General features: G+C 40.6%; 1 protein-coding gene across 3 annotated transcripts in view; it reads left to right on the top strand.

The window, feature by feature from the left end:
• The first annotated feature begins 1142 nt into the window (after positions 1-1142).
• IGSF10 (immunoglobulin superfamily member 10) overlaps positions 1143-20076 on the top strand; it is an 86005-nt gene continuing 67071 nt past the window's right edge. The window contains exons 1-3 of one of the 3 annotated variants that reach the window (XM_056564970.1): positions 1143-1331; positions 12357-12951; positions 19479-19705. In XM_056564970.1, the coding sequence (XP_056420945.1) occupies positions 19509-19705 (197 nt within the window). In that variant the 5' untranslated portion in view covers positions 1143-1331; positions 12357-12951; positions 19479-19508. Of the gene's footprint in view, positions 1332-12356; positions 12952-16137; positions 16248-19478; positions 19706-20076 lie in introns of those variants that run through there. The other 2 variants (XM_056564971.1, XM_056564972.1) reach the window with 2 other exon arrangements.

Raw genomic sequence — 20076 nt, 5'->3', positions numbered from 1 at the left:
GTTAGTGTCACTTTCCCTTCAGACGCGGCGGTCAGCTTTGATCGCCGCGTCTGAAGGGTTAATACAGGGCATCACCACGATCGGTGATGTCCTGTATTAGCCGCAGGTCCCGGCCGTTGATGGCTGCAGGGACCGCTGCGATAGGCGTGTATTCGCCGTTTAAGATGCACCAACTTTTTCCCCCCTATAGGGGTAGGTGAGCTGTCCCAAGATAGGGTGCATGACCAGAATCTGTCTATTATTTCTATTTTTGTTTACCCTGTCTTCTCCTTTATATTGATTTCTGTTCTCTATAGTCTCATTCTCATATACATATTATGTTTACATATTGATATACCCCATGTGGTAGGCCACCATATTGAATGAGACTTTTTGTATCATGTGTATCCTGTTTATTCATAGGGGACATTCTCATCACTTTCTTGCAGTGTGTGTTGTATGACCACCGATCCAATATTGTATTGACATTTTTTAGTACAAGTTTTTACTGTAGTTTCAATAAAGTATATAAATTTTTTCCATATTTGGCCTTATATTCATAATACTAGAAAGGGCACCAGCCCATAAAGCTGTATACAACATTCTCATAAGCTTTTTGTTTCCACTTTGAATTTGTAAAGTCAAATTTGCTGTCAGTGAATGGGAAAAACTCTTATTTAGACCTAGTCTTGTTCTCAGCTGGGAAGTGGGTACAAGTAAAGGAAAAACTTTGCAAGCTTAACAGTCTGAACTCCAGACAAATATGTAAGATTTGGTCTGCTAATGATGTATTTAGCTCACAGAGCATTGTCGAGGCTGCATACAAATGTGCCCAATTCTTAGCTGAGCACTGTGCTAGGCCTACACAAGTTTAGAGCTCAAGTATGTTCTTATTTACCCATAATAGCAAACATAGAATATTTTGTCAAATTGACACATGAAATCAATTAAAAAGTTCTAGAACTGCTTAAACAGTATGGGGAGATTTATCAAAACCTGTTCAGAGGAAAAGTTGCTGAGTTGCCCATAGCAACCAATCAGATTGCTTCTTTCATTTTCAAAAAGGCCTCTGCAAAATGAAAGTAGCGATCTGATTGGTTGCTATAGGCAACTCAGCAACTTTTAATCTGGACAGGTTTTGATAAATCTCCCCCACGTGCATATTACTAGGGTTGGATGACATAGCTTATGCTGTGTGATGTGGGAGAATGTATTACCAATCTAAAGAATGTAGACTCCTTAAGGATCCTGTACAGAGAAAAGGCTAACTATAATGGAACTGATGGCGGACTCATACATATAGCTGAAATTATTACTTCTGATGAGAAAGAAAGTCCAGGGGAAAAACAGAGGTATGACATGTCAATTGAGTATAAATGCCCTTTTATATAATTTTCTATGTTTGCCCAGTAGAATAAATAAATAGGTGGGTTTGTCTCCGTCCCTGAAGAATGAAAGACATTGATGGTTCCTGTGCATATGGATGGCATCTGGATCGGGTCAGCGGTCACACAATGCTGGACAACAAACAATGGTGTTATTTCAAGCACAGGAAGAAGAATTCTACATCAGCAGATAATAGTGACAAAAAGAATTCAGCAGGCAGAGGGAGAGCAGCAGCCATGTCTTTACACAGGGGGGGGGGGGGGGGGGGGTCATGGGTCAATGAAATATGTGAATATTAAACCTAATAAAATAAATGGACTATATGACTAGTACATGCAACCAGCCTTCTGGGGTGTCCCGGTACCGCATCCTATACGGTACCTATGTATCTTTGGGTCCCCATAGCCAGAGTCCCTAGGATGTAGGGATCCCTGTGATGTAGTTTACCCCTTTCGCCTCTATTCCAGCTCATAGACCAGTAATTTATTTAAGGTTAATGTAAATAGGGTAATATGTATGTAAATAAATGGTTAATTACCTGTTCCATAGCGTTGCAGGACCTGCGGGTCACGTGACTAGGTAAACTCTATGGTATTCTGCTTAATGACCTTTGGAGGCCCTGTGAGGTAAGCAATCCCATTACTCTCTGTAATGGTGAATGACAGATGTTCGGACCAATCGGATTCACCCCGACCCCTGCCCATATAAGGGAGCGGCGGCCATGTTTTCTCTTTTTTGTTCCTGGGCTGTCAAACGAGAAGGACCTGTACCGCAGCTAACGCAGTGAGTTAGGCCCGAGCCTTGCGGCAACGGCCGGATCATTCAAAATATAGAGTGTATCAATTCCCAGACACTCTGCAGCATCACCGGACCTAATAATACCCCTAAATCCGGACGGATCTGCAAATATCTACCCTAAATTCAGAGACTGTATAAATAGCTCAAGGTACGCAACAACTGTCAGTCACTAAGGAACATAAGGACTGTTTGTACTGGACTGTTACTGTGCCTTGGATGTATCGCAAGCACTTAAATAAAGTTGTTCAAGTTCAATCTCCTTGTGGACCTTCAGTCATTTCATGCACTTATCGTTACTGGGAAGGGCGGCGATAGGCCGGAGCATTGCCTCAGCATAACAGCCCTCAGCCTGGCTTCACGAACTATAGGGTTAACCTTAACCCCTCATATACTGATACCATACCACCATTACCATACTCCCCCCCCCCCCCCCCCCCCCCCACAAAGCCTTTTTGGCGTTGCACGAACAGGATTCGGGTGTGTGCCTACTATTGCCACTAGTGAAAGTGCACTCCCCCCCAGAAAGCGAACTTTATTCATGTGTTGCTGTGTACAAGAGCGGTGCTTGTAGGGCACCATACAAGGGGGCCAAGAGAAAAGTAAGGGGCGAGGTGAAGATTTGTCTACAGTTGAAATGTGTAAACTGCGCAATGAGTTCATGCTGCGATCCTCTGGTCCGGTCGGCACAAGCGGAGCCGAACTGCTGCTGGAAAAGCGCGCAAGGAAAGCCTGCGCTGCGCCATGCCCCGCACCTGGGCGTGGACACCAAGTTGCTGTATCCCAGACAAAAGGGAACTCAGAGATGCAAGAGTAGTTTCTGGAGGGACCGGAAGTCGGGGAAGCACCAATAGCGTCCTTCCTGCCCAGCGCCATTTTGGAGAAGCCTATTATAAAAGACGCCACGCAGAGCAACCTCTGACAGACATGGCGGAGAGCAGCGTTCCACGTGGTCAAATTGGCAAAATGGCGGAAAGTTGTGGCAGTCGCAGCCCAACTTTTTCAAGAGCTTGCTGATTGTCTGCAGCAGTTGTCATTAGACGAAGAGGGGGCCTGCAATCTTCCCCCACTGCCTGATGATGACGACGATTGGCCAGAGACACCTCCAGTGAACGATGCAGGGACACCTGAAGGTGCGTCACCGGGGAGATTGTCCCCTCACCACAGGACCTGGGGCTCGTGGGCTGAGATCCCGTAGGAGGAGTCTGCTGTGAGTACCCCGCCAGTGGCGGCCTATTCTTCCTCCTCCAGCCCTGAGGTCATTCCTCGATCAAGCTTGCCAAGTGCTCACCAAAATTGCCGCAATGGGTGTTCGGAGATGAGCCGGAGCTGATCGAGTACATGCACAGAGTACTACAACCGTTACCTGGGAAGACACTACCACCAATCCCAACTGCAGAAAGAGAAATGGCCCGTCAAGAAGCCGAGCTGGCTGAATTGATGGAAAAGCTAAAGGCCCGATACAAAGAACTCTATGCTCCAAAGCACGTACATTTGCCTTATGAAGAAAGAGTGCGGTATCAAGAAAATACCAAAGAAATGGAGGCATTGTACATCCGTAACTAGGACCACCCCCGAGAAGGGGAGGAGACATTAGAAAGGAGAAGAGCAACTGTGGCCAAGTTCGACAAGGTCAGAGGTTATGGGACACTCCTTGACTGCCACACTGGGCAGACCATCCTCGTAAACCGGCGAGCAGTGCAAAGGCCATATCTCCATAAGAAGTTCTACACCTTGGAGGTGGGTGAAATTGTGGAGTACACCCCCGTCCAGAGCCTTCGTGGAGAATGGGCTGCAACGGTCACCAGACCAACAGCCCCAACACAGCTTCCTTTCAAATATATCCCGTCGATGGATTGGGAGTCCTATCCCTTCAACTTGAGGCCGTCAAGGTCTGCTCCTAAAGCCTCCACCAGCGCACCCAAGGAGGAGGAGCTTCAACAGTAAAGTTCATCTTCTATGTACAGCAAAGAGTCAAGTTCATCTTCTTCTATGTACAGCAAAGAGTCAAGTTCATCATCTTCTGTGTACAGTAAAGAGTCAAGTTCTTCATTTTCTACAGATCGTCGAGAGTCAAGTCCTGCTCAAGTTCAAGAAAGCAAGCCCAAATTGCGGGCACCAAAGACCGTACCTAGGCCCTCTCGGAGCAATGAGAGTTTGCCTCCTGCAAAGGTACCAACGTATGTACCAAGGTCCTCTTCCGACATGGAGAGTTTGCCTGCTTCCAGGGTACCAACAAAAGGGTCATGGGTTGCTCCTAATTTGGAGATGGTACTCAAACCCTATTGCCCCTCTGTGATCCCGGCTAGTAAGCCTATAATCCCTTCTCAAGCTGCCTTCCACAACTCCATCCTCACCAATGTGGTGTGGCAAAGCTATGTTAAGTCTAATCCTGCCCCTGATGTTGGCAGATATTGAGGAACCAGAAGAGGCACTACAAGAGTAAAGAAGAACATCTTCTAAAGAGACTTTAAAGTAATGTCTTATTGTTTTCTGTCTAACCATTTTTGTCTTACAGCAACCAAGTTCAAGAAAAGTGCCTAGCAGGACTGTGCTAAGTTGTTCCAGTTCAAAGTTCAGCAATGTAACCACTAAACTTGTGCCTGACTATTAAGTCAAGAGACACCTAGCCTATAGGACATTCACTAAGGACTGTACCCAGCTGAGTTGTGGTTAAGGCTGTGCTCACTTTTTCAATTGAACTCCTAGTGTAGGTGGACTGCTGATCCTAACACGCCAATTTGTATATTTTCTTTGAACTCTTAGTGTAGGTGGACTGCTGATCCTTACACACCTCTCTTAAGAACTCTTATGATAAATGTTGCACTTATTGGGTGAATGCACCTGAAACATGTTGGAGTGTTGATAAATGTATAGTAAATATGTATATGGTTCTGTACACAGAAGGATATCCTTGTATCCGTGTACATAAGTAGTAAGTAAAGGTTGTAAATAAGAAAATAGTCTAAAGTCTATGTACATAAAAAGTAAGTCAGAGCTGCACACAGAAAATATCGACGTAGTGCACGTGTACACTCAACACTAAAAAACACAACTAATTATTGTACATATAAATGTATTAAATGCTAAAGGTGTTTAGTAGGTAACTTCACAGGGGACACCTCGGCTCCTCCGAGGGCAGTATTATTGCTGTCGCTCATCGCTAGCACCTGCCTCAACAAAAATAGTAGGGAGGATTGCCTCTTAAAATAGTACCTGTACTCATAGTACCCTAGATTACTCACTTAAATGTACTACCTCAAAATTTCTCTAGTACATACATCAAAATAAATATCTCACTTAAAGAAAAACACTTAAGGAATTGGAGCATATTGATACCCAATTCCTGCCACTGTTAGGTACACTTCTTTTCTTTATTCATTGCGTGTGTGAGATGCTCTGCCTGGCCAATAGGTGCTCTTGCTAATACAGAATTAAACACGTAATCCTAAGAATAACCTAACTCTAGGGGTAAGTAGCGTGTAGTCGATAGACCCTAGCAGCCACCCTTACTGTGACCTAGCTTCCGGCTAGCCAGTATACCTTTCGTGTACTAACTAACAGGTAACTTATTGTTGGCAAATAGAATGTGTGAGATAATATAAATGCCTAGTCAGCTTGAAGCTAACTGTATAGAAAGCTGTACTAATGTTTAGTTTCCCTCATGTATAGAAGTTTGTGCTAATGTTCAGTTTAGCCTCATAAAAATGTATAGAGAGCTAATAAAGTGTCTTAGGAACTAGCAACTACATGTCAGATAGCTGCCTAATTGTCTAGTAAGCTTCAAATGTATAGTAAGTTTAATAAAGTTGTATAGGAAGCTAGAAACCAAAGTATAGATAGCTTCTTTAAATGTCTAGATAGCTTAAATGTCTAGATAGCATTATATGTCTAGATAGATTTCTAATTGTCTAATCCAGATACTAGGAAAGGTATCAAAAGAATGTAAATGTGTTTAATCTACTTAGGAGGTACACCAAATGTATAGATCATCCTGTTCTATAGCATCCTGTTCTAGTCCTTGTCCCTCTGTCTCAGGTGACAGACATCGAGGCCGACTTATCTTAAGTAAGGGGGTTTGTGGTGTCCCAGTACCGCATCCTATACGGTACCTATGTATCTGTGGGTCCCCATAGCCAGAGTCCCTAGGACGTAGGGATCCCTGTGATGTAGTTTACCCCTTTCGCCTCTATTCTATAAAATTGACAGCGGCATCTAAAGGGACATTTAAAGGCTCCCTGGTTGTCCAGTCTGGTGGATTGCCCCCCTCGCAGAGCGATCACGGGGGGCGAGCCACTTCTGAGGTAGCCGGAGGGCTTACCTCTCCTCCCATGCTGGCTTCTGCACTGAAAATGATAAAGCCTGGCAGGGCCAGGCTTTATCTATCAAGCACAGAGCACAAAGTTTAATTTGGTTCTACGAAACCATATTGATCTGTATGAGGAATTTAATGATTCCTCCTAAAAGTCCCTTAAAGTTTAAAACACACACACATTAACCCCTTCCTTATTAAAAGTTTAAATCACCCCCCTTTTCCCAAAGTCCATATAAAAAATAGGTAACCATAATAAAAATAAACATATGTGGTATCGCTGCATGTTAAAATGTACGAACTATAGAAATATATCGTTATTTAAACTGCACGATCAATGGTGTAAGTGCAAAAAATTCCAAAGTCCAAAATAGCGTATTTTTGGTCACTTTTTATATATTAAAAAAATGAATAAAATGCAATCAAAAAGTCCAATCAATACAAAAGTGGAACTTCAGATCACTGCGCAATAAATGAGCCCTCATACTGCCCTGTACACGTAAAAATTAAAAAGTTATAGGGGTCAGAAGATAACAATTTTAAACATATTAATTTTCGTGCATGGACCTACAGAATAAAGAGAAGGTGTCATTTTTGGCAAAAAATTTACAGATTTGTATATTACGTCTATTAACAAATCTTAATCTTTCCGGTACTTCTTAACTGCTGAATACTACAGAGGAAATTATTTTCTTTTTGGAACACAGAGCTCTCTGCTGAGATTACTAGCACAATGCTCTCTGCTGACATCTCTGTCCATTTTAGGAACTGTGCAAAGCAGCATATGTTTGCAATGGGGATTTTCTCCTACTCTGGACAGTTCTTGAAATGAACAGAGATGTCAGCAGAGAGCACTATGCTTGTCATGTAAGCAGAGAGCTCTGTGTTCCAAAAAGAAAATAAATTCCTCTGTTGTATTCAACAGCAAATAAGTACTGGAAGGATTAATATTTCTTAATAGAAGTAATTTACAAATCTGTTTAACTTTCTGGCACCAGTGTACCCCTTTAAGGGGTTAAAGGAGGGTACTGATGAAGACAGCGCTCTTCCAAGCAAAGAGATCAGCTAATCACCATGGTTCCAACTTCTACAACTGCTAGTTATCAAGTGTTATCCCAAAGGTAATATTGACTTGGCCATAAATGCCCCCATTCATTGGTCATTACATGCCAGCCATTCACTTAAAATTCTATCCTTGTTATATAAGGTAAAGCTCTGGCTCCTTAATAGAATTTTGTCAATAACCAGTATTTACCCTTTAAGAAATATAAAAAAAAAAAAAAAGCTTTAAACTTGCCCTGTCAGCAAGAAAATGGGTGAAAAAGCCGGAGGTGGGATTTAAGTTCCCTACTTGAAGTGACGGACACATACGAAGTAGCGCACCACAGAAAATGACTTCTACTGTAATAATCAAATAAACCAAAATAAACTTCCAAGGCAGGTTAGGGCATGCTGTGATTTTTACTATGTGAAACTACAGCTCCCAGAACTGAGCAATGATAAGGAGAGTTGTCACACGTAGCACATCTGCAGCGTATTTGACGCTGCAGATGTGCTACTGACCTTCCCTAGAGTGTGTCTCCTTCAGTGTCGTGTGTCATGCTTTGTCTGCTCATAGCAGCAATCTACTGCTACGAGCAGACACACAGGAATCTGCAGGACGCATGCGCTTGCACAGCATATTCATAGGGGGGAGATTTATCAAAACCTGTGCAGAGGAAAAGTTGCTTAGTTTCCCATAGCAACCAAACAGATTGCTTCTTTAATTTTTCAGAGGCTTTTTCAAAAATGAAAGAAGCAATCTGATTGGCTGCTATGGGCAACTCAACAACTTTTCCTCTGCAGAGGTTTTGATAAATCTTCCCCATGGACATCACGGCCGCTCTCGGCCTAGCTCAGGGAGCAAGGGGAGCGAACGCGATGTCTTTGAGTACACTGCGCGTGCACGTGCAACTCACAGATCACTGTGAGTCTGGTCGTAGTGGCAGATTGCTGCTACGAGCAGACAAAGCAGGACACACAGGCACTGAAGGAGGCACAGTCAGTAGCGCATCCCCAGCATCAAACACGCTGTGAATGCGCTACGTGTGACCCTACCCAAAAAAGGTTTTCTCATTTAATTAAGTTATATCCTTTCCACAGGGGATGAATGAACAGCTCCTGTGCAGCCAGCGCTCCATTCATTGTCTGGAGCATACAGCAGCTAATAAGTATTGGAAGAATAACAATTTTAAAATATAAGTCATTTACAAATCATTTTAACTTTCTGACACCAGTTGCTTTGAAAGCATTTGTTTTCCACTCGAGTACTCCTTTAAATTTCATAAGACAATTCCTACAATGTACAGTACTTGAAGTATATAAAGTTCCCAGTCAGCTATGATGCGTACCATTAAAAGTGTGTGGAATCTGTAAAATTTCGAAAATTAAAAACTAGGAACAAGCAATTTTTAGAAAGCATATACATTTTCTATATCTGGCAAGCTGGTTAGTGGGAATGTTTCTTTTGCCCAGTATGAGATATCCAATGTCTTTTTCTCAATATCTTTTTCAACCCACAACCCATTTCTTAATGATGAGGTGGTTAGAAATATAACAGGTAATGAAAGGAACGGAAGAAACCATAAATGTTTGCTTGGGAACATGCAAAGTACCAATTATGGCTAGATCTATGGTCAGTGTGATACAACATTGGACATGAAGTTGTAACGCATTTATGATTCATATCATTTAGGTACTGTTTTGTATTTTTGTATAAATTATCTAAATATTAATTTAAATATCTAATCTTTACATCTAATTATCTATCTATATATTTATCTATTCATCATCTATCTGTATAGCTACCTATCAACTATACTCCACACATTTTGTGGAATTTACTACCCTGGAGGTCCTTGTTGCTGTACATAGCCATTAACCATACTACATGACTCTACATTCTCAGCTTTCCCTCTTCCTCATGTCTGTGTTGAGTCACATACTACATACAGTAGGTGACTGACAGGTTTATTTATCTTTGTCCAGGACCAGCCCCTGGACAAAAATAGCACCTTGTATGTATTGTGACACTCATTCTATTTAGATTGTAAGCTCCTATGTACAGGAACTTCTCCCGTGTTCTCATTATATAATTATTTGATTTGACTACTTGTCATTATACCCGACCCCTTTCTATTTAAATCTGTTTAAGAAGGTTTGCTTGGGTTCTATGTCTGCAGGGCTTTAGCTGGTTTAGCACACTCTTTACACTAGTCAGTACAAGTGTTAGCAGCCATTACCACCCTCAAGATCAATATGTGTTAGTGATTTACAACCTGGCGACAGGAGGCTTAGACCACCAGGTGGATGGTGACTGCTATTTCTTCTGCTTGGCCACTTCTACTGGGAATGTGTCTACACATCACAGCTCATCGACACAAGACGTTTACAAGTGGACATATATAGGTCACATGATTATGACCAAAGTAGCTACAATATTTTACTATGCATCATTTAATGGTGTACTCTTATTTCCCCTGTTTTATATTCGCTATATACAGGTAGAGAACCGAGAAGACAATACTCAATCTCTTATCATAAGTTGTGTACATGATCAAAAGTAACACAAATACTTTTCAACTTTTAAATGTTTAGAAGTAGCAGAGATACTTTATAGATTGCACATGTATATAGGTAGCAGAGATACTTTGTAGCTTATACATGTTGATAGGTAGCAGAGATACTTTGTAGATTGCACATGTATGTAGGTAGCAAATATACTTGGTAGCTTGTACGTGTTTATAGGTAGCGGGGATACTTTGTAGCTTGTATATGGTAGCAGAGATACTTTGTAGCTTGTACATGGTAGCAGAGATACTTTGTAGATTATACATGTGTGGTGTTGGATGAGGGTAATGTGTGAATTAACCTTTTCGTGATGCCAAAGTGTGGTTGACCTATACACCACCTGAGGTAGACCAGCTTCTCCTGTCCCAGGCACCAGGCAAAAAATTACTCAGATGCAAAGTTACGGATAACTGCCTTTACTGAGGTTGGAAAGATGGTAAAATCCGTTACAGCTCAGATTAGCATGAAGGAGATGCAGGGTGAACTTTAAAAAGCTTATCGGCTTGCTGGGACTTGTAGTGGTATTATGTTGGGACTGACTTGCTGTATGCAACCCACGCTAGACTTTAGTGACTTGGACTTGACAAACTTGACCGACTTGACTTGAATTGATCACCGAATTTTAGTGCTTACCGCCAGGCTTTGACTTTCACCCAGGCGCAGGGGTTAACTAGTAGTAAAAGATGCATGGTGGCTGGACTAGGTCTCAGGCCTCCTTCAGAATCACCTCACAGACTCTTTAGACTTCTCTCAACTGTACCTCAGCTGCAACACTGCAGAACTGAACTCTGAACTCTGGTTACACTATATATATGCAGCAGGTTTTAAGCATTCCCATTGGGCAGATAAGTCACATGGTTCACCTCTGCATACTCCCCTAACAACAAGGTTATTGACAACAGGTTTAAGGTTTAAAGTGACAAGTACATAGAAAATACCAATATCTTAACCATTGCATAGCTTTATATTATATAGAGTCCTGAGGAATGTGGGCCCAAGACGGACATTGAAGCAGCATCTGACACACAGAAGTACAGAAGAAAACGTTATTCTGTACTGGGTCACCACACATATCTATAGGTAGCAGAGATACTCTGTAGATTGTACATGTTTATAGGTAGCAGAGATACTTTGTAGCTTGTACATGTTTATAGGTAGCAGAGATACTTTGTAGATTGTACACGTTTATAGGTAGCAGAGATACTTTGTAGCTTACACATGTTTATTGGTAGCAGAGATACTTTGTAGCTTGTACACGTTTATAGGTAGCAGAGATACGTTGTAGCTTACACATGTTTATAGGTAGCAGAGATACTTTGTAGCTTGTACATGTTTATAGGTAGCAGAGATACGTTGTAGCTTATACATGTTAATAGGTAGCAAACATACTATGTAGCATATACATGTTTATAGGTAGCAGATATACTTTGTAGCTTGTACATGTTTATAGGTAGCAGAGATACTTTGTAGCTTGTACATGTTTATAGGTAGCAGAGATACTTTGTTGCCTGTACATGTTTATAGGTGGCAGAGATACTTCACAACTTTTCTGTTTCCCTTGAGAACCCTGATAACTCACTAAAATAAGACATTGTGATATTACTAATAACTTCAAACTGGCAAATTCAGTCTGCTTTATCTATGTGGGTGATTCCCAGGTGCACCAGGATGGTACATTTTAAGCAGAAATGCTTTCAGAAAGTGATTTATTATGACATATACTGTAGCAGTGGTCTCCAAACTGTGGACCTCCAGATGTTGCACAACTACAACTCCCAGCATTCATGGACAGCCTTTGGCTGGGAGTTAACAGGCACTGGCTGGGAGTTGACATATAGCAGTGGTCTTCAAACTGTGGACATCCCGGTATTGCAAAACTACAGCTCCCAGCATTCATGGATAGCCTTTGGCTGGGAGTTTACAGGCGCTGGCTGGAAGTTGACATATAGCAGTGGTCTTCATAATTGTGAACCACCAGATGTGGCAAAACTACAACTCGCAGCATGCCCGGACAGCCAACGGCTGTCCGGGCATGCTGCGAGTTGTAGTTATGCATCACTAGAGGTCCACAGTTTGGAGACCACTGACATATAGAATACATTACATGCATAGGAAAAGAACAGGACAAGTTGTATGCAATGAAGGACACTAAAGGAAAGCTTTGTAATATGTTCGGTAATTTACTGCTTGGGAATTGTTGCTGATTTATTACTCTTTTTTTTTTTTTTCTGAATTGGCCGCCACCCTGAATTCAACGTCTTGCACTGACATTTAGAAGGATACATACATTGTGTTACCAAAAATACAGGGAGCATATCGGGTGTCAGTGACATCAGATGCGGTGCATGCCTTGTGCTGCGCTACTCCTGAGAACTCCCAGGGTATGATGCTGTGCAGCAGCTCCACTCTTCTATACTACTCTCCAACCTAGAGGAAGACTGCAGGGGGCAGAAAGGAGACACAGACTGATGACTCAAGAAAGGAATTCCTAAACTATATGAAGAAGAGATAGAAAGACAACTTCTGCTTTTACAGGGAACAGATGGAGAGGGACCTGTGAAGAGCAGAACTGCTGCAAGCTCTAGAGAAGACCCAGCAAATCCCACAGGCTGGATGCAGATTTATCACTGGGAAACAAATAAGAGCCATAAGTGAAGTGTGCGCTGCATGTAATACAATGCCTGGAGGAACACACAAGGCACATGGCTCATTATGGAGATGTTTAGAGCCATAAAATCAAAGAAACCTTACTGACATCTGGAGGGGATCATTGTATCATTAACCTGTGTTATTGGGGTGGACACTCAGAAGCTGCACTATTGTACAGTCTGCTCAGCACATAAGGGAATCCTGCAACATCCAAGTACCAGGTACTGTTCTCACTTCATACATGTGTATGCATTTAACTGTGCAGAACTAGTGCATTGAACACAAACAATACATAGATGTTTATTGCAATATATATATATATATATATATATATATATATATATATATATCATTTTTTTATCTATATTTATATATAAATATATATAAATATATATATATATATATATATATATATATATATATATATATATATACGGGGTCAGTACTTACCTCAATATATATATATATATATATATATATATATATATATATACATGCATGTGTGTATATACAGATAGACAGATCGATAGATCTTAAATTCCCTAGCTATTCTTCCAATTGGAATAGTGTAATGATAATATAATTGAAAATTCAGATTTCTGCTAATCCTTCAGCAGATTGTAGAGGTCAGTTTTGGAAGCGACAACCTATGAATGGAATTGAAGGCTGCTATATAGTGCGTTGTCTGCTAATGCATTAACAGGAGATTCACATGTGAAGTGTGCTACCTACCCAGTGTATTATCAGATCCTCCTGCTGTAAATGAATGACAGAGAAATGGTTAGGGAATAACCATTAATTCAGTTCTAGTAATTATAATATATATGTATATTGAGAAAGGTCTCATTGTGGAGACCGAAACGTAGCACCATTCACATGATGGGTGAATAAACCACAGCTTTTGAAGCTATTCTGGAGTACCGCTTCTTTCATTCATAATATATATATATATATATATATATATATATATATATATATATATATTAGTATATATCCATATTTTGAACAGATTAGAACAAAAAAAATATACACATTTATGTGGGTAACTGAACTTATTGAAGACATCCAACATGTAAGTGTTACAGTAACTATACAAAGTTATACATGAAACTGCCCTACAATTTGTGATGGTAACCGCAATGATGGGAAATAGAAATAAAATAATAAAGTCATAACAATAAAACACAGCCAAAAGCTGTAACACAGTCATAGCTGCATAATAATAATACATTATTTATGCAGTATAAACATATTCAGCAGTGCTGTACAGAGATTGTCATCACTCATGTCCATCTCCTATTAGGGCTCACAATTTAAATTCCAAATGAACCTGCAGTACTAGTAAGCCTCTGCATGTTGGACAGTGGACTCTGTCACAGCTCCGCTGCTGTTATATAACTTCTGTATGTGGTTATTTGCTACTCTTCCAATTCACGCCCCCACCACCACCAACAAGAAGGCTTCTACATACACAAAGCTTCATGTTTCATCTACAAGACGGAATAACTACTTGAACCCACGTTCTGCAGAGGAGGGAAAAGGAAAGTCAATAAAATGATCACAGCATATTTTCTTCTTGGAATCCTACTTCGCCAGGGCTATCCATCTTCTCGTAATAGTTCGTTTTCCTTGGAATGCCTGCTTTGCAACCAGGAAGCTGACGTGTTCTTTGGCACTGGTCTGTACGTAGACAATTTCAGAATGTTGTTAATGGATGAAACATGTTCGTAAGCTACAACTTGGGGTTAATCAGGTTTGAGGCTCATCACAGAACGTGCTTAGTTGGGAATTACCAAGAATGACAAATTTACTGATATGTTTTAACCGCAAACAATCTTATTGTTTCCTGTTTTATAGTTTATACTGGATGAAAATATTGGCTGTAAATAAATACATAAATATATAAAATTATCGATAATCTGACAACTGTTTTCTCCTGGTTTCTACACAGTGAATGTCATCCTTTTCTTTTCCATAAAAGACCAAGCAAAACAATCTATACTAAGTACAGAGGCAGCTCTTCCATTGGGCTATTGAGGCCACTGCCTAAGGCATCATATTGGAGGGAACCTCACTCTTGCCCCCATGCCCACAAGTACATTATTCCCTCTGCCACTTTAAAAGAAGTGACTGCTGAACTTGGTAGTATGCCACACTTAGGCATGTGTAGTACATTCCTGCCCGCCCTCGGCTTCTCACTGGGGAGAAGTGTAGGGGACAAAGAAGAAGGAGTTGCCTCATCCTCACTGCTCCTTCGGCAACATTACCTGACTGATGTGGTGGCTGCCTATTTCACGTCCATCTGTCCCCGTGCTCGACTCTAGGCAAGCAGCCTCCAGTGCCTCTACTATTCTGAAGTGGCAGAATATTAGAAGGGTGGTTATAAGGTTATGAAATTAAAAATATAAAAAACAACTGTGCTCTAGATGGCCCATTCTATTCCCTACTATCCCCCATGTGCACAGTAACATCACAGTGCTAAGGATACTATAACAAGTGTTTTTGTTTATTGTTCCTTCTCATTATCGCTTGCATATCTTGTGTAGTGTTGAGCGGCATAGGCCATATTCGAATTCGCGAATATTCGCGAATATATGGACGAATATTCGTCATATATTCGCGAATATTCGCTATATTCTCGTTTTATTTTCGCGTATGCGAAAATTAACATATGTGAAAATTAGTATATACAAAATTTATATACGCGAACATTCGCATATGCGAAAATTAGCATATGCTAATTTTCGCATATGCGAATATTTTCACGCCAGATCACTGTGGTGTGTACTGTGAAAAAAAAAAAAAAAAAAAACGAATATTCGTAATTACGAATATATAGCGCTATATTCGCGAAATTCGCAAATTCGCGAATATGCGATATTCGCAAATAATATTCGAATTGCGAATATTCGCGAGCAACACTAATCTTGTGTTCGAAAAAAAGACCTCATGTTCGAGATTCGCCTAAGGCCTCACAAAGTCCAGAGCTGCCTCTGACTAAGTACCTTTCAACATCCAAGATCCACCCCTTATATTGGATTATTTATGATGGTCTACAGTCCTATAAATAATAACTATAGTATCTACAAAGATACATACCACTTTCTTGGCCGTTCATCATGACTTCATCCTTACTTTCTAAAAATTCCTTGAATTCCAATTCTGGACAAAACCAACAAACCCTTAAAATTGGAGTTTAATTGTAGTGCCAATTTTTAAATGGCAAACACCGGAGAGTTGGTATAAATGGTTCCAAAGGAAGCAAGGTGGTCACCAGTCTGTTTCAACAAAGTAGAGGCCAAGGGCAACATCTGCATGGAGCTTGTGCTGTATGTTAGCCATGTGTCTTAGTTTCCTCCAGGTGCTTCTGTTTCCTCCCACACTCCAAAAACATACTGCTGGGTTACGTGGCTTTCTACGAAGATGGCCCTAGGGTGTGTTTATCTAAGATAAGGAAGTGAGTTCAGCTGGTGACAGGGACTAAAGTGAATGTTGACAATTTTTGCACATCACAGAGGTATATGTTGGTGCTATATAAGCTACAGGAAATAAATAACACAGGCTCTGCTGGCTCGGAGCCAAAAATATACTTGTATTACACTTGACAGCCACAACCTCTTAGTTAGGATAGGACGTTTACTAATGACCTCCAGAGCTGTACATATCTGAACTACGCATGCGGGGAAAATTGGTACTGTGCACTCAAAGGAATTACACATTTTTATTGTTTATTATAATTTTTTATATCTATATATATATATATATATATATATATATATATATATATATATTCAAAAACAATGCAGCACTACTTCACCATTAGATGCCCGGTGCCAGCGCCCCGACTCGATCAAAGTCCATGTAATAGAAAACAATGGCGCAGCAAAAAATGCTCCAGTGGGGAGCTGAAGCGTCGCTTTGAATCTTGACATGAAGGAATACATTTTTACACTTTTTTGCAATTTTGGAGTGCTGCGCCATTGTTTTATATATATATATATATATATATATATATATATATATATATATATATATATATAGGACACGAATAGGCAACAGCACTCCTGTATGGTGCAAATAAAATGGTTCTTTATTCACAGCAACATGGTGGCAATGTTTCGGCTAGCTCACCTAGCCATTGTCAAGCCTAGGTAGGCTAGCCGAAACGTTGCCACCATGTTGCTGTGAATAAAGGACCATTTTATTTGCACCATACGGGAGTGCTGTTGCCTATTTGTGTACTATTGAAAAGGATCTGCTACCAAGATTTTATGCAACTGTCTGCACCCCATCATCTACTCACGGCTATATAGGAGTGCTGCTCTCTTGGGTATTGTTATATATATATATATATATATATATATATATATATATATATATATATATACATATGGAGAGAGAGGACAAGTAAAAGCAAGCCCCCTGAGGAAGATACAAAACAGTGGCTGTAGGGGTTCAGTGCCAATACAGACATCACAATGGAGCCTACACTTGTGGGAGGGAACCAACGGGTTTGCATACCAGTAAGTGGCCTAATAGGTGATTAGCTAAGATCAGCATAATAATAAATGGGCTCTGTCAGTATACGCAAATGGTGCTTATTAACCTCATACTGGATTCTGCATGTAATCCTATGCACTATGGCTTATGTACTATGGCATTGGGTACTACATTTTTCTGTCTGATATTGCTTCGAGTTGTATATTGATGTGTTATTGTTTGTCAATACCTCATTTTTCATTTTATGTTGAAATAAAATTTTGTAATTTTTTAAATTTTGGAGTTTTTTAGCTACATTTTTTCTCTGGTGTACCTGTAATTACATAGAGCCCTCCAAGGTATAGGAGATTAACCCCTAAAGGACGCAACCCTTTTTCACCTTAAGGACTGAGCCCTTTTTCGCAATACTGACTACCGTCGCTTTACGCATTAATAACTCTAAAACGCTTTTACCGAATATTCTGATTCTGAGATTGTTTTTTCGTGACATATTCTAATTTATTTTGGTGGTAAATTTTCATCGTTACTTGCATCCTTTTTTGGTGAAAAATCCCAAAATTTCCAGAAAATTTTGAAAATATTGCATTTTTCTAACTTTGAAGCTCTCTGCTTGTAAGGAAAATTGATATTTCAAATACATTTTATTTTTATTCACAAATACAATATGTCCACTTTATGTTGGCATCATAAAATGAACATATTTTTACTTTTTGAAAAAATTAGAGGGCTTCAAAGTAGAGCAGCAATTTTCAACAATTTCATGAAAATTGCAAAATCTGAAGGGACAAATGTTACAGAACTACAACTCCCAGCATGCCTGGGCAGTCTAGGCATGCTGAGAGTTGTAGTTTGGCAACATCTGGAGGGCTACCGTTTGGGCACCACTGTAACAGTGGTCTCCAAATTGTGACCCTCCAGATGTTGCAAAACTATAGTTCCCAGCATGCCAAGACAGCCAAAGGCTGTCTGGGCATGCTGGGAGTTGCAGTTTGGTACCCTCTAGGAAGGGCAGCAGTAAATATCGCTTACTGCCTCCTTCCTCCCCCCCCCCCCCCCCCACCGTCGTTTCCCTACCTGCGCCTGTCTCCAGCGACGATCTGTGGTCCCCACGCCATCTTCTGGCCAGATACCGGCCTCCACCTTCTCCTCCCGTTCTGCCCAACATCCATGGGTGGGCAGAACTGGGGGTTGCCATGGCAACCCTCTGTCCTGAGCTGCCATTGGTCAGAATCAGTTCTGACCAATGGCAGGGGATAGGAGGCAATCGCAGCACTGCGACCTCGTTCCTATCCCTCAGGATGATCGGGGCTGTCACTGACAGCTCCGATCATCCCTATTTTCCGGGTGATCGGGTCACCAGAGACCCGATCAGCCCAGAATAGCAGAAAATTGCATGTCTGAATTGACATGCGTTTTTATGCGATCGCCAACATGGGGGGGGGGGGGCTATGTGCCGGGATGCCTGCTGAATGATTTCAGCAGGCATCCCGGTCCGGTCCCCAACCGGCTAGCAGCGGGGACCGGAAATCCCACGGGCGTATGCATACGCCACACGTCCTTAAGGACTCGGGATGCAGGGCATATGCATACGCCCGGCGTCCTGAAGAGGTTAATGTATAGCCTAACCTAACTATTATGCGGATGCAATATGGTATATGGAGTAAAGGTGTGATGGAACCATTGGGTATATATATATATATATATATATATATATATAGATAGATAGATAGATAGATAGATAGATAGATATGTTTTAGTATGTGGTTTCATTCAATACCATTATCATTGTGTTCTTGAGCTTTTTTAAGCACAAATAAAACATAGAAAACTTTTTTTTAACCAAAGTATATTAGAAATCTGTTTTACTTACCATAAGGAGTGCAAAATCAAAAATTAGTTTTAATGAGAGTTACCATTTAAACGTTTGACGTGAAGAGTTTTGAATAAGACCCCCACTGTATTAATAGAGTAGATTACAGATTCCGCAGCGCTTACAATTATGGGGTACAAACAAAGACAAGTATCAGACGTAAAATTGCACATCCTATATTAGTCTATGTTGGGAGCATTTACTGGCATATACATTATGTTGAGGAAAGTCATGTGAACATCACTATGGCAGGGTTCTTTCACTTATTTGCAAATCTCTAATATAATGCACATATTTTGAGTAAAGAAGTTGCAAATCCTATGTAATATATGTAATATATGGACTTGAGATTTTTATTCTTCTCTTCATCTCTTCCAGGGTAATGCAGCTTTACAATAACCATTAAGGATGCAACCAATAGGCAAACATCATACAAGTCTACCTGGCTATTTTCTTCTCCTCTGGCTTGTTGTACTTCCTGGACATGGCCTGGCATGTCCCAAACCCTGTGCCTGTTACGTTAAGACAGAAGTCCACTGCACCTTCAGATATCTAAATGTCATCCCAAAACAAATCCAGGCTGACGTGGAGCGCATCAATTTAGGGTATGTAAAATATGCAGATACCATGAATTAGCATTTACATTAAGAATATTGATCAATAACGATCAATTTAGGTTTATGAACAATGTTTCAAATGTTTCTTTGTATGCATGTATATAGAATATAATCATATGTATGGTCTACTTAATACATAAACAGATTCATTAGGATCAATGTATTCAACTTACATATAGAGGGAGATTTATCAAAACCTGTGCAGAGGAAAAGTTGACCAGTTGCCCATTGCAACCAATCAGATCGCTTCTTTTATTCTTCAGATGCCTAGTTAAGAATGAAAGAAGCGATCTAAATGGTTGCTATGGGCAACTGGTTAATTTTTCCTCTGCACAGGTTGTGATGAATCTCCCCCATAG

This window comes from Hyla sarda, chromosome 3 (genome assembly GCF_029499605.1).
Source record: "Hyla sarda isolate aHylSar1 chromosome 3, aHylSar1.hap1, whole genome shotgun sequence".
Classification (NCBI taxonomy): domain Eukaryota; kingdom Metazoa; phylum Chordata; class Amphibia; order Anura; family Hylidae; genus Hyla; species Hyla sarda.
Note: the sequence above shows the minus strand (reverse complement) of the source record. Positions and strands in the feature narration are given on the sequence as shown.